This window comes from Podarcis erhardii, assembly GCF_964252035.2.
Source record: "Podarcis erhardii genome assembly, chromosome: 18".
Classification (NCBI taxonomy): domain Eukaryota; kingdom Metazoa; phylum Chordata; class Lepidosauria; order Squamata; family Lacertidae; genus Podarcis; species Podarcis erhardii.
The window spans coordinates 3,895,641-3,922,192 of NC_138516.1; the positions used below are offsets into that span (position 1 = coordinate 3,895,641).

Consider the following 26,552-nt stretch of genomic DNA (forward strand, 5'->3'; position numbering starts at 1 on the left):
TATAGACTGAGCTCAAAGCCCGGGCCTTATTCAGATTGGATTGCTTTATCCAGCTGCAAAGTGCCCCCCGCCCCCGTGCTTTTTAGCATCAATAAAGGAGATGCCAAAAAAGAATTGGAAAAAAAAAGAATTTAAGGAGCACATTGCTGCAAGCATAAAAGATCAACAACAAATAATCATTTTAAACACATTGCTGGAATGAGAGACCAGTTAGGGAAGCAGCTGGACTTTTGGATGCTAAAGAAAGGCTACGGTGTGCTAAAGGAGGAGGTCGCTGGGCGAATTCTTTGGGTCTGCCTTTGCAGCAGAGAGACGCAGAGCAGATTCACAGGGAGGAACGGAGGCAAACAGTGGAGACAAAGTTGTAGCCCTAATAGGCAAAATGAAAACCGCCAAACCGCCAAGCCTGGGTGGCATCCACCCAAGAGCTCTTAAAGAACGCCAGTGTGACATTGCTGACCATGTAACAAAAATACGTAGCTTGTCCCTCAGATCATCCTCTGCCTCCCTATCTGAGGACAGGAAAGTAGCCAATGTAGTGTCAATTTTAAAAAGGGGGAGATCCTGGAAATTTCAAGCTGGTTTGCTTAACCTCTGTCCCAGGAAAACCGGTCGTTGTTGGGAGATTGAATTGCCAAGCATGGAGAAGAACAAGCCCTGCTGAACCAGCATGGCTTCTCGCCAACCTATTAAGAGTTATATGAGAATGTCAGCAAGTGTCTGGATGTGAGCTGGCTGACATTGTGTACTTAGGCTTTCGACAAAGTAACTCACCAAAGACTCCTGAGTAAGCTTAGCAGTCAGTCATAGGATAAGAGGAGAGGTCCTCGTGTGAACCAACAACGGGTTACGAAGCAGGAAACGGAGTAGGAATAAATGGGCAGTCCTCCCAATGGAGGGATGTAGCAAGTCTCCCCAAGGACCTACGCCTTTTGGCTAGTTGCTAAAGGAGCTAGAGTTTGGGGTGAGCAGTGAGGCAGCCAAGTTTGCCGATGATACCAATTTGTTCATGGAGCTTAAAAGCAAAAGAGGGCTGCTGCAAAGGAACTCCAAAATGATCTTTCCAAATAGAGTGAATGGGTAAATGCAAACAAGTGTAGAGAGATGCAGGGCAAACAAAACTTAAGTTCACATTCCTTCCTTCTGCAGTGTTGTATGGCAGGTTGAGAGGAGTTCCCTACCAGGACAGACTTTGCTCGTGTGCCCAAGACATCGATTCCATAAAACGTATTTTGTTGCACTGTGCGAAATATGAGCAAGCTGAACTGATATTACCCTTGCTGGTACCTTTTCCAGGAAAATCAGAGGCTCACTATGTCAGGTTCCTATTAGAAGACCGGACAAATGCTAGAACATTAGCAGTGGCCACGTTTTTATCGGTGGTTGCAAGAACCAATGATCCCTATATTCTGAACAAAATGCTTGTTTAACCTGGAGGTAGGCTGTCTGAATTGTGTATTGCTTTGTAATGATTTGTTGGGTCTCTGGACCGTAATAAAGGTTGATGATGAAGAATTTCACATATACACTTGTGGGATCTGAACTTGCAGCGACTGACTCTCCCCATACGAACCCACCTGGACCCTGCAATCATCCTCTGAGACCCTTCTTTGTGTGCCTCCTCCACGAGGGGTCCGGAGGGTAGCAGCACGAGAACAGGGCCTTTTCTTTGGTGGCTCCCCATTTGTGAGATGCTCCCCCCAGGCAGGCTCACCTGGCACCTCCATTATGCACCTATTAGGCACCAGGCAAAAACGTCCCTCCTCTCCCAGGCCTTTGGTTAATTAATCTCTGACCTTCTTAACTGTGTGTAAGGTTTATAGTTTTTTTATGTTATTTTTTGTGTGTTTTCATACTGTGCCCTGTGATCTTTGGATGAAGGGTGGTATTTAAATTTAATAACTAATAACAACAACAGCAGATAGCTCAATGATGCTGACCTAGGGTGCAGCAGCTATGAAAAACCCAAATTCCATGCTAGGGAGAATTAGGGAAAGAAATTGAAAATAAACTGCTGTCATACAAATCTGTGGCGTGACTGCATTTGGAATAATGCACAGTGTTTTTGGGGAGCTTTCAAAGAGGATTAGACAAACGACAAATTCATTGGGGGGGGGGGAAGGCTCTCAGTGGCCACTAGCTACAATGGCAATGTCTGTTTTTCAACATTGTGGATGAACCGCCAGCAAAGTATTGTGATGCACTGACATATCACAATGTCTGAAATAAGGATGGAAACTACCGTATTTTTTGCTCTATAAGACGCACCAGACCACATGACGCACCTAGTTTTTGGAGGAGGAAAACAAGAAAAAAAATATTCTGAATCCCAGAAGCCAGGACAGCAAGAGGGATCGCTGCGCAGTGAAAGCAGCAATCCCTCTTGCTGTTCTGGTTTCTGGGATAGCTGCGCAGCCTGCATTCGCTCCATAAGACGCACACACATTTTCCCTCACTTTTTAGGAGGGGAAAAGTGAGTCTTATACAGCAAAAAATACGGTATGTGGAGGCGAACAGGGTATATTGTCCTGGCATCTGCTACTATTTAAGGGTCTAAAACGGATGCAATTTTTACTTACCTTTAACGTTTTGCTACAACTGTTAATTTTATAGTAGAGAGCAACAGGTGCAGAAGGAATCATGAAAGAAACGATGACCGGCTTAATGGGTTTCCCTGCATCGGTATGTTTTTACGTAGCGCGGGCACGCCTTGTGATTTGCAATATGTTGCCGTGTCAAATATTTATGGAGCCATTACAATGATGCAGACTTCAAACTGGTTTTGGTCGATGTAGCGATACATCACCCAGCCCTGCTCCGAGCAGTGAACAGAGGGGATGATGGAGACAGGGCCTGGACTATTCACAGGACCCACTTAATGCGAAATCAAAGAGTCCTGGGGGCTGTAGTTTGCTTATGGGTGCTGAGAGCAACCAGTGAGGAGACCCCTATTCTCCTCTCAGAGCTGTTTCCTGGAGTGGTTTATCAATAGAACCCTCTTCCCAGGAAGATCTGGGAGGGAAATAGGGGTCTTCTGAAGGTTCCTAGAACTCTTTTTTGGGGAGGTTAGGACTGTTAAGAGACGCGGGTGGCGCTGTGGTCTAAACCACAGAGCCTAGGGCTTGCCGATCAGAAGGTCGGTGGTTCGAATCCCTGCGACGGGGTGAGCTCCCGTTGCTCAGTCCCTGCTCCTGCCAACCTAGCAGTTCGAAAGCACGTCAAAGTGCAAGTAGATAAATAGGTACCGCTCTGGCAGGAAGGTAAACGGCGTTTCCGTGCGGTGCTCTGGTTCGCCAGAAGTGGCTTAGTCATGCTGGCCACATGACCCGGAAGCTGTACGCCGGCTCCCTCGGCCAATAAAGCGAGATGAGCACCGCAACCCCAGAGTCGGCCACGACTGGACTTAATGGTCAGGGGTCCATTTACCTTTACCTAGGACTGTTTAGAGTGATATCCTAGTGCTTTTAACTGTATGACGTGAATATGGCCTCAAAGAGTCAGAATTTCATAGAATTGTAGAGTTGGAAGGGAGTTTTGGTGTTAAGGAAATGATGGGATAAAACGCTGCAAAGCGTTGGGTAAGACTTCATAGGTAATGGTAATGGTAATGGTAATGTAATGGACCCCTGGACGGTTAAGTCCAGTCAAAGGTGATTATGGGTTTGTGGTGCTCATCTCGCTTTCAGGCCGTGGGAGACGGCGTTTGTCCGAAGGCAACTTTTCCGGGTTGTGTAGCCAGCAGGACTAAACTGCTTCTGGTGCAATGGGACTCCGTGACGGAAACCAGAGCACACGGAAACACCGTTTACCTTCCTGCAGGAGCGGTACCTATTTATCTACTTGCACTGGCGTGCTTTCAAACTGCTATGTTGGCAGGAGCAGGGACAGAGTGGTGGGAGCTCACCCCGTCGCGGGGATTCGAACTGCTGACCTTCTGATTGGCAAACCTAAGAGGCTCAGTGGTTTAGACCACTAAAAGACTTCATAGACTTGTGGAGGAAGAAGGAACAAACCGCTGAGGGTCCTCATTCCACCCCACCGGTTGTAAAACCTCCCTGGAAAGAAATAAAAATGGTTGCCCCAATCAGATCCCTCTTGCCTCCCTCCGCCCACAACCCCCCCACCTTTCAAACAATTCTTCAGTTTTTTTCAGACAATCTTCCTTTAATACAAAGTCAATATATATATCTACATAAACAGTGGCATGGAGACCACTTAAACTGTTTCATTTCGAAATAACAGTGTGATAGCAACAGGGTCTTGCTTTCATACAAAGGAAGGGAGAAAAAGAATTTTTTTTATTTTTTTAAAAATGGGGGTGGGGTGGGGAATAAAAAATAAAAGGTTGGCACACCCAGTTGCCCCCCTCCAACCTCTCCTCTTCCTCCCAAACATCTACCAATATATATGTCCTTAAGGAAATGTTAGGCAACATTGTGGGGAAGGGAAATCTCAAAGACCTCCTCCCCCCCCCCCTTTATCATTATTATCAAGCCAGTAAGTTTCTGCTGGGTCATCCTGTCATTAGCCCACCATTGCCCGGGGGTGGGGGGTTTAACCCAGCTGCAAAATTGCAAAACTGAGGAGTGGTGTAAACGGAACCCAATATGTTTAGGACAGGCTTCCTCAACCTCGGCCCTCCAGATGTTTTTTGACTACAACTCCCATGATCCCTAGCTAGCAGGACCAGTGGTCAGGGATGCTGGGAATTGTAGTCCCAAAACATCTGGAGGGCCGAGGTTGAGGGAGCCTGGTTTAGGGTGTGTGGTGGGTTAAGCTGTACCCTTTGGTACACCTTGGCTTTTCGCTCGGTACTGGAGGAAAATAAAATATTGCTGCAGGGGTTGGGGAGAAGAGATTGGTTTGTTTTGTTTTTTACCACTATCCAAAAGGTCTTGCTGCCTTAATCCAGAGAACATGTGGGAAGTAGCAAAAGCCACTGTTTTACAGCCTACGAAGCTCTGGAGTGGCCGGGGGGGGGGCAGCGTTTCAGCCTCAAAACAACCCTGCGAGGTAGCTTAGGCAGAGAGGCAGAGAGAGAGAGAGAGAGAGAAAGAAAAAGAAAAAGAGAGATACTGGCCCAATGCTACCCAGTATGTCTCTGTTAAGGCTGAGCAGGGTTTCGAACCGACATTCAGCAGATCCAGTAAACTGTCCCATTTTGCAGCGGAAATCTCTTCCTATGACCCCCCCCCCCTGCTGAATACAGCCCTCCAAGCAGTTAATGGCGATCAGCAAACACCTTGTTTTTTGTTTTCAATTTTTTACAGCCCCTTTTAGTTAAGGTAGAGGGACCCCTGACCATTAGGTCCAGTCGTGGCCGACACTTGGGTTGCGGCGCTCATCTTGCTTGGCCGAGGGAGCCGGCGTACAGCTTCCGGGTCATGTGGCCAGCATGACTAAGCTGCTTCTGGCGAACCAGAGCAGCGCACGAAAACACAATTTACTTTCCCGCTGGAGTGGTACCTATTTATCTACTTGCACCTTCGACGTGCTTTCGAACTGCTAGGTTGGCAGGAGCTGGGACCGAGCAATGGGAGCTCACCCCGTCACTGCGGGGATTCAAACCGCCAACCTTCTGATCAGCAAGTCCTAGGCTCTGTGGTTCAACCCACAGCGCCACCCGTGTCCCACCGTGCTGGCTAAAAGCAGGGTGTTTGCTACCGCTGTCCATGCCTTGAGAAGTGGGCAAACTCCTAAGTATAGTTCTCTGGATTCATGTGTCCTGGTGGCGGACGGGTGCCTGGTTTAAAATGTTCCGTTTCGCCATGGGTCAGGCATTCAAAATGCAGGCTGCCGGAGCGGAGAAGGCTACCCACCCCCCCACCCCCCAAAATTAAAGCGATGGATCCTGTCTGTGCCCCCTCCTCATCCCTCACGCCCCTTATTGGCCAAGCCCCTTGGAAAAGGAAGAAAATAATAAACAGCTAACAACAACAAGAAGCGTAGTTCTTTTTTAAAAAAGAAAAGAAAAACGGCGAAGGTTTGTTTGTATGTGAGCAAGTTAAACCTTTCTTCTTCTTCTTCATTTCTTTTCAAAATGGTAAAAAAAAACCCGCAAGATGTAAAAGTAGCAATTATAATCATACGTCATTCCCCCCCTGCCCAATCTTATCTCACACAGCCATTACACATAACGTTTCTACAGTGAAAAAATAGACTGTCTTTGAACATAATATGAACAAATAAGTAATTTCCTTTTTTTTTTGCTTTTTTCGTGTAAATTCGTTGACTGATATTCTCCTGTAATTTTTTTTACATGTTTTTTTTAAAAAGGAAAAAAAATACACTATTTTAAAAAGAGAGAGAGAGAGACTCAAAATAAAAAAAAAATATATGAATGCCACTTGCTAGAGATACATTAACATCTCTTTAAAGAGAGCCACTTGCACGGTTCTCTCCAGCCCCCCCCCCCCTTTCCATAAGTCCTGGGTCCTGCAGATGGGAGATCTTGTTTTTCTCTGTTGATGGTCCCCTCAGCCTTGACAACAACAAAAAAATCCTCCCCTTTTTTCAAAAGATCCATCCTGTTCCAGGGGCCTCTGAAAAAATTCACCATTTTTCTCTTTGGCATCGGGCGGGAAAGGGCACAAAAAAATACATGGTTTTGCAACAGGAAAAGGGAAAAAAAACTCAGCTTTTGATGTGCTAATGGAATCATGTGGCCTTTAAAAAAAAATAAATTAAAAAGGTGTTTCATAACCTCCACCCGTGAGAGTAAAAGTCTGCGAGGGAGTTGAAATGAAACCGAACAAATGCAGGGTTAATTTTGTGTGGGGAAGGGGGTCAAGTGAAAAAGGGTGTTTGTGGAGGAGGAGGAGGAGGAAGGGAGAGTGTTTTCCTGATTGAGAGACGTTTTGGGTCCCTGATAGCTCCTTATTGCAGTTTTTATTTCAACATAAAAAACCGTGGAATCATAAGGATGTGGAATGTTCTGAGTTTTCGAAAGGTGAGAGATACATGACCGACAGTGCTTTTCTCTGAGAAAAAAAGGGGTGCTGGTACGGTGTACCCCTTGTGTACCCCCAGAAAAAGCACTGCGCACACCCCACCTTTCTGCAGGTTGGCAAAACATATATCCACCATTGAAATCAGAGGTTGCAATCCCCTCCAAAAAATAAAAAATAAAGGAGAATGCGGCTCCTTTTATGAAAGATTGGCTCAGCTGGTGCTCAAGGCTGGCTGACTCTTGCTTTCTGTCCCAAGCCCTCCCTCTCTCTCTCTCTCTTTCTCTCTCTGTTCCTGTCTGCAAAAAACAACAACAACCCAACAACCCTGCGAGTGGCTTCCTCTAAAACTCGCCAACTAGATTAGTATGCAAACCGAACTCTTAAAACGCGAGTGTGCCAGGGGCCATGCTTGCCGTTCCTCGCCGGCCCCCGCCTGGTTCGTTCTTCCGTTTGGTGTGTGCGCGGGGGCTCTCTCTCTCTCTCTCTCTCTCTCGGACGTTTGTTTGTTTCAAAAATCCCGCCAAAGCGCTTGGGGTCCGCCCGGGACCGCTCCCCCACGCCGCAAACACCACATGAGGTAAGAACGACAAGTTCACCACTTTTAAAGAGAAAATGGGGAAGGGGGGGGCACCCTCCATCTGAGCTGCCTTAGGGCAGGAGAGAGAGGGAGCTGGAGGCAGCCCCAGAGGTGCAGGGTTTGCTGGGGGTGGGGGGCGCGGAACTGCTGGCCGCTTCACTAGCTGATCGTCCCCCCCACTGTAGCAGGGGCTGAGTGGGCACAGGCGGCAGCTTCCTTCGGAATTCAGTCTGCGATTTTCTTTTTTTCTTTTTTCCCTAATAGAAAAAGGTCAAAGTTCACCTCTCTGGCTCGAAAAGACCTTCCAGGACTGCAAGTGGTCAGAGTCCGTGCAACGGATGGCTTTGTTTTTTTGTTTTGTTTTCTGTTTCAGAGTTGGCGTTTTGTTTTGTTTTATGTTGCATAGTGATCAAAACTGCCTAGGTATTCCAGCGCCGCTTGGTAACAGAACTGATATTCATCCTGGAAGGAAACAAGGAAAGGGCAAGTCACACCTCATGTTACGTCCGCTTCATGTTACAGTGGTGCCCCGCAAGACGAACGCCTCGCAAGACGGAAAACCCGCTAGACGAAAGGGTTTTCCGTTTTGGAGGCGCTTCGCAAAACGAATTTCCCTATGGGCTTGCTTCGCAAGACGAAAATGTCTTGCGAGTTCCTGCGGGTTCCCCCCTCCCCCCCCTTTTCCTAAGCCGCTAAGCCGCTTATCAGCTGATCGCTAAAAGCCGCTAAACTGCTAATAGCGCTAATCCGCTAATCTGTCAATGGGCTTGCTTCGCAAGACGAAAAAACCGCTATACGAAGAGCCTCACGGAATGGATTAATTTCGTCCTGCGAGGCACCACTGTACGTTCTTTCAGGTTACGTCTTGCGGCAACCCGGAAGTACTGGAAAAGGTTACTTCCGGGTTTCGCCACTCGGGCATGCGCAGAAGCGCAAAATGACGTCAACAGAAGCGGTGAATCGCAACCCACACGTATGCAGATGTGCTGCTGCGGGTTGCATGAACGGGCCTTCGGAACGGATCCCGTTTGCAACCAGAGGTACCACTGTATCTGTTTTTATTTTATTGATATACAGTGGTGCCTCGCAAGACGAAATCAATCCGTTCCGCGATTCTCTTCATCTAGCGGTTTTTTTGTCTTGCGAAGCAAGCCCATTGACAGCTTAGTGGATTAGCGCTATTAGCGGTTTAGCGGCTTTTAGCGGATCAGCTGATAAGCGGCTTAGGAAAAGGGGGGGAGGGGAAAAAACCCGCAGGAACTCGCAAGACGTTTTCGTCTTGCGAAGGAAGCCCATAGGGAAATTCGTTTTGCGAAGCGCCTCCAAAACAGAAAACCCTTTCGTCTAGCGGGTTTTCCGTCTTGCGAGGCGTTCGTCTTGCGGGGCACCACTGTACCCGATATACTTCATCTTAAGATCTCAGGGTGGATAAAAACACAAGGTGAAAGAACAAATAGATAGTTGAAACAAAAGCAACAAAGCAGTAACACCCCCCCCCTTCCCACAAACACATTTAAAAGCCTGTAGAATATGAATCAATCAACCCAAGGCCTGGTTGAAGAAGGAACATTTTTGCCTGGCGCCTAAAGATATAATGAAAGCGCCAGACGAGCCTCCCTGGGGAGCGAAGAATGAATGAAGTCCAGGTTGTTATAATTATTGTTATGAAAAACCAGCCTTCCCTTCTGCCAAAAAAGTGAAAAATAAGTACAGTGAATACTGATTTTTGCTATGAATTTTTATTTCTGCCCATGCTGCAACGTGATGTTGTGCTAGAGCAACGCAGGGAAACTTATACTGATTGATTGCACTTAGCTCAAAGGGGCATATAGGTGGCTCTCCCCCACCTCATTTAATCCACAACAACCCTGCGAGGTAGCTTAGGCCGACTGGCCCCCGGTCACCCAGCAAGCTTCATCGGTGTTTCTCAAACTTGGGTCTCCAGCTGTTTTTGGACTACAACTCCCATCATCCCTAGCTCTCAGGACCAGTGGTCAGGGATGATGGGAACTGTAGTCTAAACACAGTTGGAGACCGGAGTTTGAGAAACACTGCTCTAACCACTAACCCAACCGCATCATCCCTTACTACTTCAGATCAGGCGGCTGTGAAAGAGGCTGCCGGATTTGCCCACTCTGCCGCACAGCCTTCCTTCCTGTTGCCACTGCACAGCTGCTGAAGGGAATCCCTGCCCAAACTCTGCCGCTCCAGAGGTGGCAGGAAGGCTGCCTCTCGCCCCCGCAGCCAGGCAGAGGAGTCCTGCTCCCTGAGCCGAGCCGGCAGGGAGGAAAACACATCCTTTCTCTTTGTTTACCTCCGTCTGCACCATGGCAGGCCTCTGCGTCCGAAGCATCTTCACCGTCTGGAAGATGTCCACCACACCCTCATAGCGCATTCTCTCCAGGACGATGCTGAGGGTGATGAAAACGCCGGTTCTGCCCACACCGGCGCTGCAGAGGAGGAGAAAGGAAAACGTCATGGAATTGGAAGTGACCCTGTGCTTTGGACGCGACGCTCAGAAACCTCCCTGGGAAGAAACGGGAGTGTGTGTCCCCCCCAAATCAGCTCCCTCCTGGCCCCCCATCTTTTAAAGCAGGCACGTCCGACTTTGAATAGGGTGTGATCTACAATCCAATATCAAAAACTGGCAGTGATCTACCAGCATCCGAAGTCATTCAAGTTGAATGAATGAATGGATGGTTCTTTATTTTACAGATACAGTAGTTACCGTATTTTTCACTCTATAAGACGCACCAGGCCATAAGATGCACCTAGTTTTTGGAGGAGGAAAACAAGAAAAAATATATTCTGAATCTCAGGAGCCAGAACACCAAGAGGGATCGCTGCGCAGTGAAAGCAGCAATCCCTCTTGCTGTTCTGGCTTCTGGGATAGCGGCGCAGCCTGCATTCGCTCCATAAGACGCACACACATTTCCCCTTACTTTTTAGGAGGGAAAAAGTGAGTCTTATAGAGCAAAAAATACAGTATATTTGGATATCATCATGACAGATCCAAACAGTTGTTAGATGGAGAAGTACGATACAATACGATAATCTTTATTGTCGTTGTCCCGTACAGAACAATGAAACTGAAAATCTACATCAGACATTCAAAAACCAACAAGCGCCAGCAAGGAAGTTGGGGGGAAATGTAGTCTGATTTGTTTAGTCTCCTTCCCCTCCTTCCCTCTGTGGTTTCTGGCGAAACATGTGCTGCGCACCAGAAAAAAGCAAGGCTGCTTATTTCCTTACAGCTCTACATGCAGATCTGCCTGTTTGGATATCTGAACCTTTTGGTGTGTAGAGCGAGGCTTGGGCACGCTATGCAGACTCGTGTTTGGATAAGTGAATCTTCGCATAACCAACATTTGGATAGCAGGAGCTATCCTAACAATCCTAACGCGAATCCTAACAATGCCAAAAAAGGAAACAGCTATCACCACTGTTGCCTGTGCAAAAATATAAAACCAAAAACAGGATTGCAAGAGACGAAACTGACACGCTGGTGAATTTCTGCTGCACATGTCTCTCTCTGCACCCAAGACGACTGACACAGACTTCTCTCTCAGGACCAAGTCGGCGCCGGAGAGTGAATAGCTTGTCAACTTTGCCGTCCTCCTAGTCGCTTGGCTGGTCTTGCTCGCTTCCTTGAGGTGCAGCTCAAGAGGCGAGCGGGAGAACGAGGCGGGGGTGGGGGTGGAGAGGGAGGAAGGTGCTGGCTCACACAGACAATATATATTCCGCACGCCGACTTAGCAACTGCGATGCTAAGTCTGAAAGCCAGCAAGCCAAGGGCTTGGACGGGGAGCCTTTAATCTCTCCAGTGGTGCGATTAATCAACTAAGGCTTTAATCGCAGATTAACAACAAGCCACTGCCCAGGGGATTTGGTGCTCTAGAAGGAGTTTGGCGGGGTGGGGAGCAAAATAATAATTCAGAGGAGGACCGGTGCTTCCGTGGGCATAAATTGGACAGGGCGGGCGGACGGGGGGGAATAGAAAGGGGTCTCTGTTTGCCACACTTAGGGAGAGCTACTCCTTTGTTTGGCCATCGCATGTTTTGAGACACCAATCATCCCACCCTGGAGTCCGTAATAAAGCCAGTGGCATCCGGCCGTTAAGGCAGAGTAGATGGGAAAGTTGTAGCCATCAGTCGCTGCTGTTTAGGGGCCTCTGGGGGGCATCGGTTGAATCACTGCAATGCACCCAATGTGGGGCTGGGCTGGAGCCTGCAGCCAGTGTAGAATGTGGCGCTTAGACTGCTTCTGGGGGAAAATTACCGGCAGCGTATAACACCCTGATTGTGGGATCAGCACCGGCTACCGATTTGCTCCCGGCCCAAGTTTAGGTGTTCGTCCTGAAAGCTGAGGCCTATACAACTCAGGATGGCAACCTTTTTATCTAGACAAACCTTTAGAAAGCTTGCATGAGTTTTACTTTAGCCTACTGTGGCTTTTAGGGACGTGGGTGGCGCTGTGGGTTAAACCACTGAGCCTAGGACTTGTCAATCAGAAGGTCGGCAGTTCGAATCCCCGCAATGACGGGGTGAGCTCCCGTTGCTCGGTCCCTGCTCCTGCCCACCTAGCAGTTCGAAAGCACGTCAAAGTGCAAGTAGATAAATAGGTGCCGCTCCGGCGGGAAGGTAAACAGTGTTTCCGTGCGCTGCTCTGGTTCACCAGAAGCGGCTTAGTCATGCTGGCCACATAACCTGGAAGCTGTATGCCGGCTCCCTTGGCCAGTAAAGAGAGATGAGCGCTGCAACCCCAGAGTCGGTCACGACTGGACCTAATGGTCAGGGGTCCCTTTACCTTTACCTTACTGTGGCTTTTACTTTCGAAATCATGGCTGCAATTTTTAAAGCGACCGTTTTATTGTTTTATCTTTTTTGTTTTTGCAAACTGGTTTGAGGGTCATCGTCCCCTAAAATATGTTAAGGATTTCGCCTGGTTGTAAATGTTTTTAATTATCTTGTGTGCGAATTACCACAGTGAATTATCTTGTGTGTGAATTACCACAGTGCTTAGAAGGCAATTAACAAATTGATGATATTATTATTATTATTATTATTGCTATTATTATTATTATTTAAAGGTAAAAGACCCCTGGACGGTTCAAGCCAGTCAAAGGCAACTATGGGGTTGTGTCGCTCATCTCGCTTTCAGGCTGAGAGAGCCAGCATTTGTCTGCACACAGGTTTCCGGGTCATGTGGCCAGCAGCACTGAACCGCTTCTGGCGCAACAGGACACTGTGACGGAAACCAGAGCGCATGGAAATGCCGTTTACCTTCCTTGCACTGGTGTGATTTTGAACTGCTAGGTTGGCAGGAGCAGGGACTGAGAAATGGGAGCTCACTCCGTCGTGGGGATTCGAACCGCCGACCTTCCGATCGGCAAGCCCAAGAGACTAGGCCAAAATTGTGGAAACCTTTTTGGAAAAAGTGTATTTCTTAGGTTTGATGGCTTCATAACACCACCTTTTTTTTTGGAGTAACATCATAAAAGTATATATAAATGGAAAGATAATTTTAATTTTTTTTAAAAAATATATTAATAAATGATACAGAAAATTGAAATAAAATAAACAAACAAATACAAAATTAAACTACATGTACACCCTACACTGCAAATACAAACCCTACTACCCCCGTGACTTCCCTCCACCACGACTCGACTTCCTTTAGCTCAAATTCAAATACTATCATTGCATTCTTTGGATAACACAGCTCTTATAGCCATCTCTAATTATTGTTCTCGCTTGTACTTTACATACTTAATCGATGCATATCAACAAATTCTTTTTAGAGCAGTGTTTTTCCATATACTCCTCAAAACATCTGAGGTTTGATGGCTCATAACTCCACTTTCTTTGGGGGGGGGATGTGACACCATAAAAGTATTTATCATTGGAAAGGTGATTTAATGAAGAATGTAACGCAACAAAGTTTGTTCAATTATCTGTGTTCTATCAAAAGTTATAGCCAAATAACCAGAAAAAAGGAAGCACAACTTGCTTAGGTTGATATGCAGTTTTTGTTCATTTGAATGCAGCCAGTGAACATGGGTGTTTAGAGAGCCAATCAGGTGTTATGTGCCATCAAACCTCGGAAATGCACTTTTCCCAAAAGGTTCCACAATTTTGGCCTCTAGTGTATGTGCTGTGGGAAGGAGAACTTTATCTGTTCTGAATCGTTCAACATTCAATTGAGAGGGGATTTTTATATATGACTATCAGACTTTGAAAACTGCACCAAGTCCCATCAGTTTTGCTGAATGCATTAAACCAAATAGTTCAAACTGGACTTTGAATGAACGTGCAATTAATTGTTACGGTTTGGGAGTTCACTGTGCTATTACTTTCCTCTGCGGCTTCCTTGCAGACTGCTATTCCGAATAATGCTTTTCGTAGGGGTAGCGATGGGGGCACTGGAGATGAGTCTGTGGGACCTAGTGGGTGGTGGCCCCCCAAAAAGTTCAGAAACCACTTGCCACAATTAGAAGCTGGCCTTGAATAACCGCCACCACCATCAAATTAAGAGAAAGAGAGGGAGGAAAAGGATACACAATAAAAAGTCTGCATTTTTGGGCTAAGTCCTGTGCTAATGCCAAGGATTTAGGGAGGCGGGAAACTCCAGCTTCCCATCCAATCAGGAGACAGCCCATCCACAGAGGCTTAAACTTAGCATCAAAGGATGGCTGAACAGCCCTCTTTCTATTCCAAGGTGCAAATTAAGCAGGAGGAGAATATGCAATGGATTATTTCCTTTCGCAGAGTTTGTGTTGCTGGTTCCAGGATTGCTCCTGGCTCTTCAACTGCTGCCTGCGAAGGGGCTTACCTGCAGTGGACGGAGATGGGCCCGTCTTGGCCAAACTGCTCCTTAGTTTTATGCACCTGCCCGATGAAATCAATGAAGCCTTCACCGGATTTTGGCACGCCTTGCTCTGGCCAGTCCGTGAACTGGAACTGACGCACGGTCCGTGACTGGCCATCCTGGGGGGGTGGAGAACGGGGAGAGGGAGGAAAAAACACAACACCTCTCTGTTAGGCTGGGGGGAAATGCAAAGGAACGAAATTGAGTTTGAATCCTGTAAGCAGGAAAGCGAGATTTCTGAGAGCTGAGCGATGGCTGTAGACTTGAGCAAATTTGATTTGGGTTCTTTCAAACCCCCAGCTGCCTGGCGTTTCCTCCACAGTCAAGCTGGCCTTGCCTGTGGAGGATGAATAAAAGATTTTAATTTAACTGTATTGCTTTTTCCTCCCCCTCTCCCTCCTTCTCAGGGGCAAGGGGCAGCCAACAAGGCTGCTTCTCTTCCACTTGGCTCAGATTTTTGGCCCTCCCTTAAAAAGTCCGCATGAAAACCCACCAGCCTTCTAACACATGCACATTTTTGGAGATGCAATTTCCCCTAATGCAATAAAGTTTTGACTGTTATATGCAATTTCATGCACATTTGACATCAGGGCGTTGTTGTTTTTTGTTTCGTTTTGCATTTTTGCACACGAAGAACTGCATGGCAACATTTAAAGGCAAAGGGACCCCTGACCATCAGATCCAGTCGTGGCCGACTCTGGGGTTGCGGCGCTCATCTCGCTTTATTGGCCGAGGGAGCTGGCGTGCAGCTTCCGGGTCATGTGGCCAGCATGACTAAGCCGCTTCTGGCAAACCAGAGCAGCGCACGGAAACGCCGTTTACCTTCCCGCCGGAGTGGTACCTATTTATCTACTTGCACTTTGACGTGCTTTTGAAATGCTAGGTTGGCAGGAGCAGGGACCGAGCAACGGGAGCTCACCCCGTCGCGGGGATTCAAACCGCCAACCTTCTGATCAGCAAGTCCTAGGCTCTGTGGTTTAACCCACAGCGCCACCCGCGTCCCTCCCACTTCCCCTGGAGAAGTGCAAATTTCAAATCATTTGTTAGGCCCGCACATTGTTTTGAAAAGTGTGACCTGGGCAAATTCACATTTAAATGCAAAGCGAATTGAGTTCCCTCCATCTCTTTACGTACGCCAACCATCCTAAGCTCCTTTTTGTAGCAAGGGCAGTTGCACTGTATGTTGCTGTGTGAGCTTAAACAGCCACACACATGAACAACAGGAAACCATTTCCAATCAGACACTTTCTGTACAACTGGCGACGGTGTGTTCGCGCATCCCAAAACGTAATAATCTTTTGAAATGAGTTCAAAGAAATTACACAGTGGGAAACAGGCCGCTGCTAGGAGGAAACGCAGCAGTGGCTCCATCGCCAGAGCTCACGCAGTACGAATTGCGGGGGGCCTTGCATCGTGGCGGAGAAAAATTGCGATAAGCCGACAGGAAGAAAAACAACATCATCAGAACAGCCAGCGAGGGAGCGAGAGAGAGAGGTTAGCAAGAGAGCTGCATTGTTTCAAGAGAAAACTGTGTGCCATTTCTCTCTGGCTCCAGTGTGACAAAGTTGAGGGAGGACCAAATCTTGGGAGTTAAGAACATCTGCTGGGCATGCCGAAGGTATCCGTTTCATCCTCAGCATCTCTAGGCAGGGCTGGGAGAAACACCTGAGTCCCAAACGTTTGGCAAACTCCTGCCCAGAAACCTATGTGGATCCAGAATTGGGACTCAGCTGCAAATAAAATACTTCAAGTGTGTTTTAAGTGCAATATACAACGTGTGACCCTAGATGGTGATGATGAGCCTTATGGAAAATTCAATGTACAGTAGTACCTTGGAAGTCGAACAGAATCCGTTTAGGAAGTCCATTCAGCTTCCAAAACGTTCGGAAACCAAAGCGCAGCTTCTGTTTGGCTGCAGGAAACTCCTGCAGCCAATCAGAAGCCATAGAAGCCCCAACAGACATTCAGCTTCCAAAAATAGTTCGCAAACCGGAACACTCATTTCCGGGTTTGCGGCGTTTGGGAGCCAAAACGTTTGATTCAACCAAGTACAAATGTATTTTTAAAAAGGCTTTTAAAATAGCGTTTTCAGAACGTCACCTCCTGGCAAATAGAAGGGGAAGAAATGGAGGCAGTGAGAGATTTCACTTTCTTGGGCTCTGTGATCACTGCAGGTGGTGACAGCAGTCACGAAATTAAAAGACGCCTGCTTCTTGGGAGAAAAGCAATGACAAACCTAGGCAGCATCTTAAAAAGCAGAGACATCACCTTGCCAACAAAGGTCCGTATAGTAAAAGCTCTGGTTTTCCCAGTAGTGATGTATGGAAGTGAGAGCTGGACCATAAAGAAGGCTGATCGCCGAAGAATGGATGCTTTTGAATTCTGGTGCTGGAGGAGACTCTTGAGAGTCCCATGGACTGCAAGAAGATCAAACCTCTCCATTCTGAAGGAAATCAGCCCTGAGGGCTCACTGGAAGGACAGATCCTGAAGCTGAGGCTCCAAGACTTTGGCCACCTCATGAGAAGAGAAGACTCCCTGGAAAAGACCCTGATGTTGGGAAAGATGGAGGGCACAAGGAGAAGGGGACGACGGAGGACAAGATGGTGGGACAGTGTTCTCGAAGCTACCAACACGAGTTTGACCAAACTGCGGGAGGCAGTGGAAGACAGGAGGGCCTGGCGTGCTCTGGTCCAGGGGGTCACGAAGAGGCGGACACGACTAAACAACAACAACAAAGTTTAGGTTAACTCTGCTGCAACTGGATTTCTTATGGACAGGGCCAATCCTGAATGTATTGGATTTGTGGCCACTATGCTCATTTGCCTTCAGTAAAGCTCTGCTGGATGAAATACAATTGCCTGTGGTCTATTTGTGGGGGAATCCTGCAACGTGCTTAAGTTTTTACTCTGCTAAATGTACGCTGGAATCTGCTCTGGATCCATATTGAGTAGAATTCGGCAACAATATGGCCCCAAACTGACCAATGGCCTTCCTTGGCATGCTGAGCACCAACGGCGCTGAGTGTGGACTCACCCTGGCATCGGTGACTTTGAACTCCCGGAGGATGTATTGAGGCATGTTGTATTCAGCCATGGGGTCGACCACAAAGTACTGGTACCGGGCGGACCTCTCTGCTGGCCAGTATTGGTGGCACTTTTCCTGTTGGCCCAAAGACAATAAATCACACCCTATTTGTAGCTCAGCTTTCGCCGCATGCTAGAGACAGACCCCTTCACCCTGGCCTTTTGTGGACACTCAAGAGCAGTCGTTTAGCGGCAAACTCAGGTGTGCACGGTTCTTTCTCAAGAGTCATCGAGCCATGCCCCCTCGCAACCACACCCCTCATAAGATCACAAAGCCTTCTAAGCTTATACATAATCTTATAATCACCATATTTTTCGCTGCACCAGACCATAAGACACACCTAGTTTTTGGAGGAGGAAAACAAGAAAAAAAATATTCTGAATCTCAGAAGCCAGAACAGCAAGAGGGATCGCTGTGCAGTGAAAGCAGCAATCCCTCTCGCTGTTCTGGCTTCTGGGATAGCTGCGCAGCCTGCATTCGCTCCTTAAGACGCACACACAATTCCCCTTACTTTTTAGGAGGGGAAAAGTGAGTCTTATAGAGCAAAAAATACGGTACTAAATAACAACAATTAGCATTGCGACGATCAGGGGATATCTGCCTTTCAGCTTGATCTATTTCCTCTGCACGTTTGATTTGGAATCCTCCAGTAATCCTAATTTTAAAGAGTGCTTTCCTTGGTGTTCCAGCGTACGTAGCAAAACTTGGCATGCCCTTCTCTTGAAACGGAAGGAACCTTGTCTTTCGGCATTCCTAAATGGCTTAACTCCGGACTTCAGAGGACAACTCCTTTCTGTTCTCCAGAATGACCCAAGGAGCCCATCCTTGGCGGCCGATTCCCCTCCTTTCCCTCAGTACAAAGGGCGAGGAGGCCCCCAGACTCCCCTTTCTTGCTGATTCGGCAGCTGTAGGGTGCTGGAGACGGGGACCCCCTGCTACACAAACAGCAAAGGGTCTTGGACCCCAGAGCTCTGCCCCTTTTAGGGTGGACACCCTAGCTGTGATCACAATTTGTTTCGACTGCTCTATTTTATATGTTGCTGCAAGGCACCCCTTTGACCTCCCGGCAAAGGCTGCAGTAGTGATCACAACAATTTAATACCACAGCTACGAAGGAAGGCCCACCTGGCTTCTGCTTGACCTAAAAATACAAACCCCGATTTGCATTCCCCACGGAAGCTCCGGGAGCTAAACATAGTGCAATTAGGAAAAACAGGCTGGGTCTGCTTAGGGAGATGCCAAGCTGCAGATTTTAATGGAGGGCAGAGAGTTGTTGCTGTGTTGCTTTGGGAAAACAAGGTCACTGACCCGGCTCTTAAGACCCAAAAATGTTTTGGAAGTAGTTCCCTGCCTGCTCCTTCCCTCCACCTCTTCCGGGACTTCTATCTGATAGTGAACATTGTCCATTTCCTCTGTTTCTGCTTGCCCCCCCCCGCTTTCCCACGATTCTTTAGGGAAAGAACTGCACGGTGGCAGGCGAGAATTCTACCACTGAACCACCAATGCAATAGCTTATCTTAAAGTTTTCAGTGTCTATACACTTATCTCAGTTATAAATTGTAAATTTATTGTTGTAAAGGTAAAGGTAAAGGGACCCCTGACCATTAGGTCGAGTTGTGACCGACTCTGGGGTTGCGGCGCTCATCTCGCTCTATAGGCCGAGGGAGCCGGCGTACAGCTTCTGGGTCATGTGGCCAGCAGGACTAAGCCGCTTCTGGCGAACCAGAGCAGCGCACGGAAACGCCATTTACCTTCCCACCGGAGCGGTAACTATTTATCTACTTGCACTTTGACGTGCTTTCGAACTGCTAGGTTGGCAGGAGCTGGGACCGAGCAACAGGAGCTCACCCCGTCGCGGGGATTTGAACCGCCGACCTTCTGATTGGCAAGTCCTAGGCTCTGTGGTTTAACCCCCAGCGCCACCTGCATCCCAATTTATTGTTGTACATTGTTTTAAATGCTTGTACCCCCAAGTGTGTTTTATAAGCTGGTCTCCCACCATAATAAATTATCTATCTATCTAATCTATCTATCTATCTATCTATCTATCTATCTATCTATCTATCATCTATCTATGTATCAACTGCACCGTACTTTAAATGTCCAGACAGGAGCTTCAAGCTACAGATTCCAGGGTATGACTGGGGGAGAGTCTCTCATCTCCTTTCCGCCGCCCCCAGCCCGCCCCCTTCGGCTTACCCGCCCCATCTCTCGTAGTTTGGTCAGCATCACGACAATGGTGGAATTGTGCTCCCACAGCATCCGCCAAAAGTCTTCTGTGGTCTCCGCCAGCGGACCTTGCGTGGCGATGTACGCTCTCTGTTGCCTGCCAGGGAGAGAGAAGGCTAACCGTCATTAAAAATGACACATGGGCTTCTGCATACAGGACTTTTTAAAAACACACATGGGCTTCTGCATACAGGACTTTTTATCATATGTGGCGGTCTTGTAAGTAAGGTTAAAGCTTGCTGGGAAATGATATACAATGAATTGAAAAGGATGTTCAAAATAACTTTTATTAAAAATACACAACAACCCCAGAATATAAATAAATAATAACATAAATACTTTTTTATTTATACCCCGCCCTTCCCGGTTCAGAAAACAGGGCTCAGGGCGGCTAACAACAAATTTAAAACACTTAATTGTGATACAACAAAAAACAGCATAAAATACAGTATAAAAGCGTGAATAACAATAAATTCAAAGTTCTAAAATCAATTTAGGGGGAAATCCATCCAATAAGCATTAGATGATCCCCAGGGCTAGCTGGCTAAATTAGTCCTATTTGGGCCAAGCGAGGAGGCCAAGGGAGAATTAGCTGTAGGATCCCAGAGCGGGTAATCTTCATAAAAAGGTGAAGGGGAGGGAAGGGAAGGGGAATAAAAGATCAGGCCAGGTTGAAATTGAAAGCCAGGCGGAATAGCTCTGTCTTACAGGCCCTGCGGAAGGAGGTTAAATCCTGCAGGGCCCTGGTCTCATGGGACAGAGCATTCCACCAGGTCGGAGCCATCACTAAGAAGGCCCTGGCCCTGGTGGAGGATAATCTGACTTCCTTAGGGCCCAGGACCTCTAAACGATGATTATTCATGGACCTTAAGGTCCTCTATGGGGTATACCAGCTTTTCTTTTGTTAATTATAGGGACAGAACTACCTAAATTGCATAGAAATTTATTCCTGTATACTACTACAGCAGCAAGAATGCTACTTGCCCCAAAATGGAAAGAAGCAGAAGTCCCAGCAAAGGAAGAACGGATACAAAAACTTGTGATATATGCAGAAATGGCGGAACTGACCGGAAGAATAACAAATCAAGGTAACAAACATTTTTATAAAATAATGTTAACGGTTTATTGAATATTGACAGATAAAATTGTAAACAGATAAAAACACTAGCAGGGTTATTGAAATAACCTGCAGTTTCATAAGAGTATATATTTACAGTAGATAATTAAATGAGAAAGTTAAATGAATTTGGATATGCAGAAGATATTAAAAATAATAAATTTAAGGAACTGCAGAAAGAGGGGGGGGAAGGAAGTCAAATTGTGAAATGTTAAATTGATTGTAAAACTAATGAAATGTATAAACTTGAAAAGTATAAATAAAAACTTTTTTTTTTTTTTAAGAAAGACCTACATCTGAGGGACCGTATTCCGTCATATGAACCTGCCTGGGTTTTGACAGCTTCAGGAGAGGCCCTACTCACGATCCCGCCAACCTCACAGGCCTGCTTGGGGAGGGTGTGGGAGAGGGCCTTCTTGGTGGTGGCTCCTCCCAGGCAACTTTGGAACTCCCTCCCTCAAGAATCCTGTCTGGCTTCCCTCCTTGCTGTCCTTCCTCCAGCAGGTGAATACTTTCTTGTTCCAAGAGACTTTGGGGGAACTTTGCTTTCAAGGAAAGGGCTGGTTCTGTGTTCTGTGTTGTTTTTTATGGTGACTGTCTGTACGTCTATAATATACATGTCACATGCCATAGGTATATGATAATCACACAATGACGCATCGCCGCTAGGGGCGGAGCGAGCCTCCTGCACTGTATTCTGTCCCCCTAGCTATTTCTGAAGGAAGAAGGGGGGAGGCCCATTAACCCCTGTGTTGGAAAACGAGGGCCAAGTCGCCCCTCCGGCTGGATCCAGCGAGGCTCTTCGCAGGCTCTGCAGCCCAGGAGATGCCCAAGTCTTACCTGTACCCATCGATGAAGCTGGAGTTGATGTAGTCAGACCCCTCGACCCCTCGGATAGGCTGCAGGCAGACCCGCGTGGTCTCGTATGGCATGATGTTGACAAGGCGGTTCTTGAACTTGTTGCATGGGAGGTTGGCGCTGATGAACCGGGAGGTGTGGGCTTTGGAGTTGGCGAGTCTCTGGCGTGGCGAGAGAGAGAGAGAGAGAGAGACGGAAAAGCGTTAACCACCCAGGAATGACATTGTGCCAGCAAATACCGTATTTTTTGCTCTATAAGACTCACTTTTTCCCTCCTAAAAAGTAAGGGGAAATGTAAGGTAATGTAATGTAAGTAAGGGGAAATGTGTGTGCGTCTTATGGAGCGAATGCAGGCTGCGCAGCTATCCCAGAAGCCAGAACAGCAAGAGGGATTGCTGCTTTCGCTGCGCAGCGATCCCTCTTGCTGTTCTGGCTTCTGAGATTCAGAATATTTTTTTTCTTGTTTTCCTCCTCCAAAAACTAGGTGCGTCTTGTGGTATGGTGCGCCTTATAGAGCGAAAAATACGGTATTGTTGGAGGTGTGATGGGAGTAATGGCGATATGTACAGTGGTACCTCAGGTTAAGTACTTAATTCGTTCCGGAGGTCCGTACTTAACCTGGAACTGTTCTTAACCTGAAGCACCACTTTAGCTAATGGGGCCTCCTGCTGCCGCTGCGCCGCCGGAGCCCGAATTCTGTTCTCATCCTGAAGCAAAGTTCTTAACCTGAAGCACTATTTCTGGGTTAGCGGAGTCTGTAACCTGAAGCGTATGTAACCTGAAGCGTATGTAACCCGAGGTCCCACTGTATCACAATGTGGTGGACATGTAGGAAGATCAAGGTGTTCTAGGGTTTAATTTACGAGGAGTTAAAAAAAAAAAGTTTGGAAGAACCTTTCTAAAAAGACCAGAGGCATTTCTGTTAAGCATTGTTGGCAGGGACACCCCGAAGGCCTTTAGGGAGGTGTTCTTATATGCAACAGCCGCAGCTCTGACTTTGGTGGCAAAGGGGGGGGGGACAAGAAGCCCCAACAATAACGGACTGGCAATATAAGCTACAAGAATTTGCTGAGATGGTGCAGCTGACAAATAGCCTGAGAGGCAATTCAAATAAAAAAATTATGGAAAAATGGGATAGATATAAAACGTACGTTCAAAAATACAGTAAAGGTTCATTATCTATGCTAGCATTTGAATGATGCTGGAGAGAGACTGAGTTGAGAAATAAGAACAAAAGCACATATTGTTATAGGAAAGTACTAGATAAATTGTAAAAGAAAGATACAATAATATGAGTACATTCATTTGTAAAAAAAGGAATATACAACGGGATAGACAGGAAGTCCAGTGTGTTGGTACGTATATGATTTTTGGGGGGAAAAACCTTTTGTCTTTGTTTTTTTCTCTTTGTTTTATTTTTCTTTCTTTTTAGGTATATAAAGTGTGTATATAATCTCGGTGTATATAATCTCATTAGAAAATATATTATATTGAGCTCTCTAATGTAACATGACAATGTTTACCAGTGTAATATAAGAATGTTAATAAATAAATAAAACTGCAAAAAAGAAAGAAAAGAAGGAACGACATTGTGCCAGCTGCGGCCTAGAAAGCAGTGCCAAGGCTCCAGGGGCTACCTCAGGACAGAAAAAGAAAAGCCCTTCTTCACACAGTGCAAAGTTAGACAGTGGAACTCCCTTCCACAGGAGACAGAGTCGGCTGTCAACTGAGATGGCTTTAAACCAGGACCGGACAAACTCATGAAGGGCAAGCCTATCCATGGCTTTGCTCTGCGCCTCCACAGCTGGAGGCAGTGATGTTTCTGAACGCCAGCTGCTGGAAACCGCAGGAGGTCGGGAGATGGATCTTGTGTTCGAATCCTGCTTGAGTTGGCCTCTGTGAGTTACAGCCAAGTTACAGGGAACCAGGCAAAGGGCCTTCTCGGTGGTGGCACCCGCCCTGTGGAACGCCCTCCCACCAGATGTCAAAGAGATAAACAACTTCCTGACATTTAGAAGACATCTGAAGGCAGCCCTGTTCAGGGAAGTTTTTGATGTGTGACATTTTAATGTATTTTAAATATTTATTGGAAGCCGCCCAGAGTGGCTGGGGAAGCTCAGCCAGATGGGCGGGGTACAAATAATAAATCATTATTATTATTATTTAGTTGCCCTATGCACGGAGCCTCGGGCAAGCCGCAGCTATGATGTAGAGTGGAAAACAGGAGGTGCAGGGATGGGGCTCAGAATTTGGGCATTGCACAGGGTGCTGCTGAAATTTGAGACCCCAGCGCCCACCACTGTCAGCTGGTGCTTGACCCTTCTTGAAATGGGAGCCTGTTGCCAAGGCCCCGTCCAGACTGGACAACCCCAAACTCTTAACAATACTTGTTTTTCCCCTGCTAAATTGCTCCCACACTTTCTATGCCCCTATCAACACCTTAAGAATCATAGGGCTGGAAAAGAATTGCAGGGCTCCAGGAATCTCTGCTCAAGCATCCCTGACCTGCCTCCATCCGACCTCTGCTTCTAAACCTCCAAGCAAGCAGAGCCTGCCATTTTCCGGGGGGGGGGGGGGTCTGTTCCACTGCCCGACAGCTCCTTACCACCAGGAACTTATATAATAATAATAATAATTTATTACAGTGGTGCCCCGCAAGACAAACGCCTCGCAAGACGGAAAACCCGCTAGACGAAAGGGTTTTCCGTTTTGGAGGCGCTTCGCAAAACAAATTTCCCTATGGGCTTGCTTCGCAAGACAAAATGTCTTGCGAGTTCCTGCGGGTTCCCCCCCCCTTTCCCCCCTTTTCCTAAGCCGCTAATCAGCTGATCCGCTGATAAGCCGCTAATCACCTGATCTGCTAAAAGCCGCTAAACCGCTAATAGCGCTAATCCGCTAAGCTGTCAATGGGCTTGCTTCGCAAGACGAAAAAACCGCTAGACGAAGAGCCTCACGGGACGGATTAATTTCGTCTTGCGAGGCACCACTGTATTTATACCCCGCCCATCTGGCTGAGTTTCCCCAGCCACTCTGGCTGGCTTCCAACCGAATATTAAAAACAAAACAGCGTTAAATATTAAAAACCTCCCTGAACAGGGCTCCCTTCAGGTGTCTTTTAAAGATAGGACAGCTGCTTATTTCCTTCACATCTGAAGGGAGGGTGTTCCACAGGGCGGGTGCCACTACCGAGAAGGCCCTCTGTCTGGTTCCCTGTAACCTCACTTCTCGCAATGAGGGAACCACCAAGAGGCCCTCAGAGCTGGACCTCAGTGTCTGGGCTGAGTGATGAGGGTGGAGATGCTCCTTCAGGTATACTGGGCCTTTGAGGCCGTTTAGGGCTTTAAAGGTCAGCACCAACACTTTGAATTGTGCTCGGAAACGTACTGGGAGCCAATGCAGATCTCTCAGGACCGGTGTTATGTGGTCCCGCCGGCCACTCCCAGTCAACTTCTTCCTAATGTTTACTTCTCCTAGGTATGGAGGCCGGCCGCTGGAAGCAGCTCACCTTGAACCTGCAGCTCACCTTGAATTCGAGCTCCATGCCAGTAACGTGCTCCCCAACTTCTATCTGCGCCAGCTTCTGAATGTAGGTGTACAGATTGCGAGCGGGGACTTCTGTGTTGCCACAGGCGACGGCTTCCAGCAAGGAGTCGTGTATGAAGCTGTACTGGTCCTCTGTCTGCACCATGTAATTTCTCTGTGACCTCATGAGAGTGACGTGGCCGTAAATGTCCACCGTCTTCTCGTGTTTTATCCTCTCCAGCATGGCGTCGATCACGATGAAGCAGCCCGTGCGGCCGACCCCAGCGCTGAAAGAATGGCGGACACAGAAGGTTGGGCAACATATACCGTATATTTTTCGCTCTATAACACGCACCCAACCATAACACGCACGTAGTTTTTAGAGGAGGAAAATCCGTAGGCATGCCACCCATAGGCATTCCCTCCATAACACGCACAGACATTTCCCCTTACTTTCTAGGAGGAAAAAAAGTGAGTGTTATGGTGCAAAAAATACGGTAAGTAGAAGAAGAGCATCAGTTGGAATTGAAAAAAGCTTGAGGATATAAGACATGTGTAGGCACACTAAGGGACGCAGGTGGCGCTGTGGGTTAAACCACAGAGCCTAGGACTTGCCGATCAGAAGGTCGGCACTTCAAATCCCCGTGACGTGGTGAGCTCCCATTGCTCGGTCCCAGCTCCTGCCAACCTAGCAGTCTGAAAGCACGCAAGTGCAAGTAGATAAATAGGTACCACTGTGGCGGGAAGGTAAATGGCGTTTCCCTGTGCTGCATTATTTACTGCGCTTGTTTCTTACCATTTTCTCGAAGGCGCTCCAGGTACACAGTCCTCGCCCTCCTCATCTGATGCCCATAGAGGCAGGTTAGGCTCAGGGGCAGCGACAGGCCCAAGCAAGCTTTCCTGACCCAGTGGGGAATTTGAACCCAGCTCCTAGTATAGCACTCTAACCACTGCACCACACTGCCTCCCGCCTCCTTCCCAAAGCTGGGAAAAGTGCTGACTAGGCTTTGGGAAGGGGGGGAGGACTCCGGGACCCTCTCAAAGCCCCCAGGCCTCTTTCCCCAGCCCAGTGCCTCGGTTACCCAGCTATGGGAAGGGCTGCAGACGGGGAGGGGGGTGTCAAATCTTGCTGAAGACCACCGAAGATGGCCTTGAAGGAAACATGCGGTCCTCTGGCCTCGTGTTGGACCGCCCTGAACTAGATCTTTCAAATCATTGCAGTTCCTGCAAAGCAAGCTTGAGTTGATTTAATTGAGAAGGCCCCGGTCCCTAACAGAGCGCCTTCTCCAATTATCAGCTGTCTTGTGCCCTACGACTGGGCAAGATGATCGGGCCTTTTTGGTGGTT

The 26,552-nt window shown here is 47.5% G+C and overlaps 1 protein-coding gene across 13 annotated transcripts in view; it reads right to left on the reverse strand.

The window, feature by feature from the left end:
• Positions 1-6,683: 6,683 nt before the first annotated feature.
• Positions 6,684-26,552, reverse strand: part of PTPRS (protein tyrosine phosphatase receptor type S) — a 309,039-nt gene continuing 289,170 nt past the window's right edge. For all 13 annotated transcript variants that reach the window (XM_081845987.1, XM_081845982.1, XM_081845991.1 and 10 more), the window contains 7 exons: positions 25,207-25,492; positions 21,666-21,844; positions 19,679-19,805; positions 17,429-17,554; positions 14,359-14,513; positions 9,842-9,977; positions 6,684-7,989 (listed from right to left, as the gene is read on the reverse strand). In XM_081845987.1, coding sequence (XP_081702113.1) covers positions 7,921-7,989; positions 9,842-9,977; positions 14,359-14,513; positions 17,429-17,554; positions 19,679-19,805; positions 21,666-21,844; positions 25,207-25,492 — 1,078 coding nt within the window. In that variant the 3' untranslated portion in view covers positions 6,684-7,920. The remainder of the gene's footprint in view (positions 7,990-9,841; positions 9,978-14,358; positions 14,514-17,428; positions 17,555-19,678; positions 19,806-21,665; positions 21,845-25,206; positions 25,493-26,552) is intronic.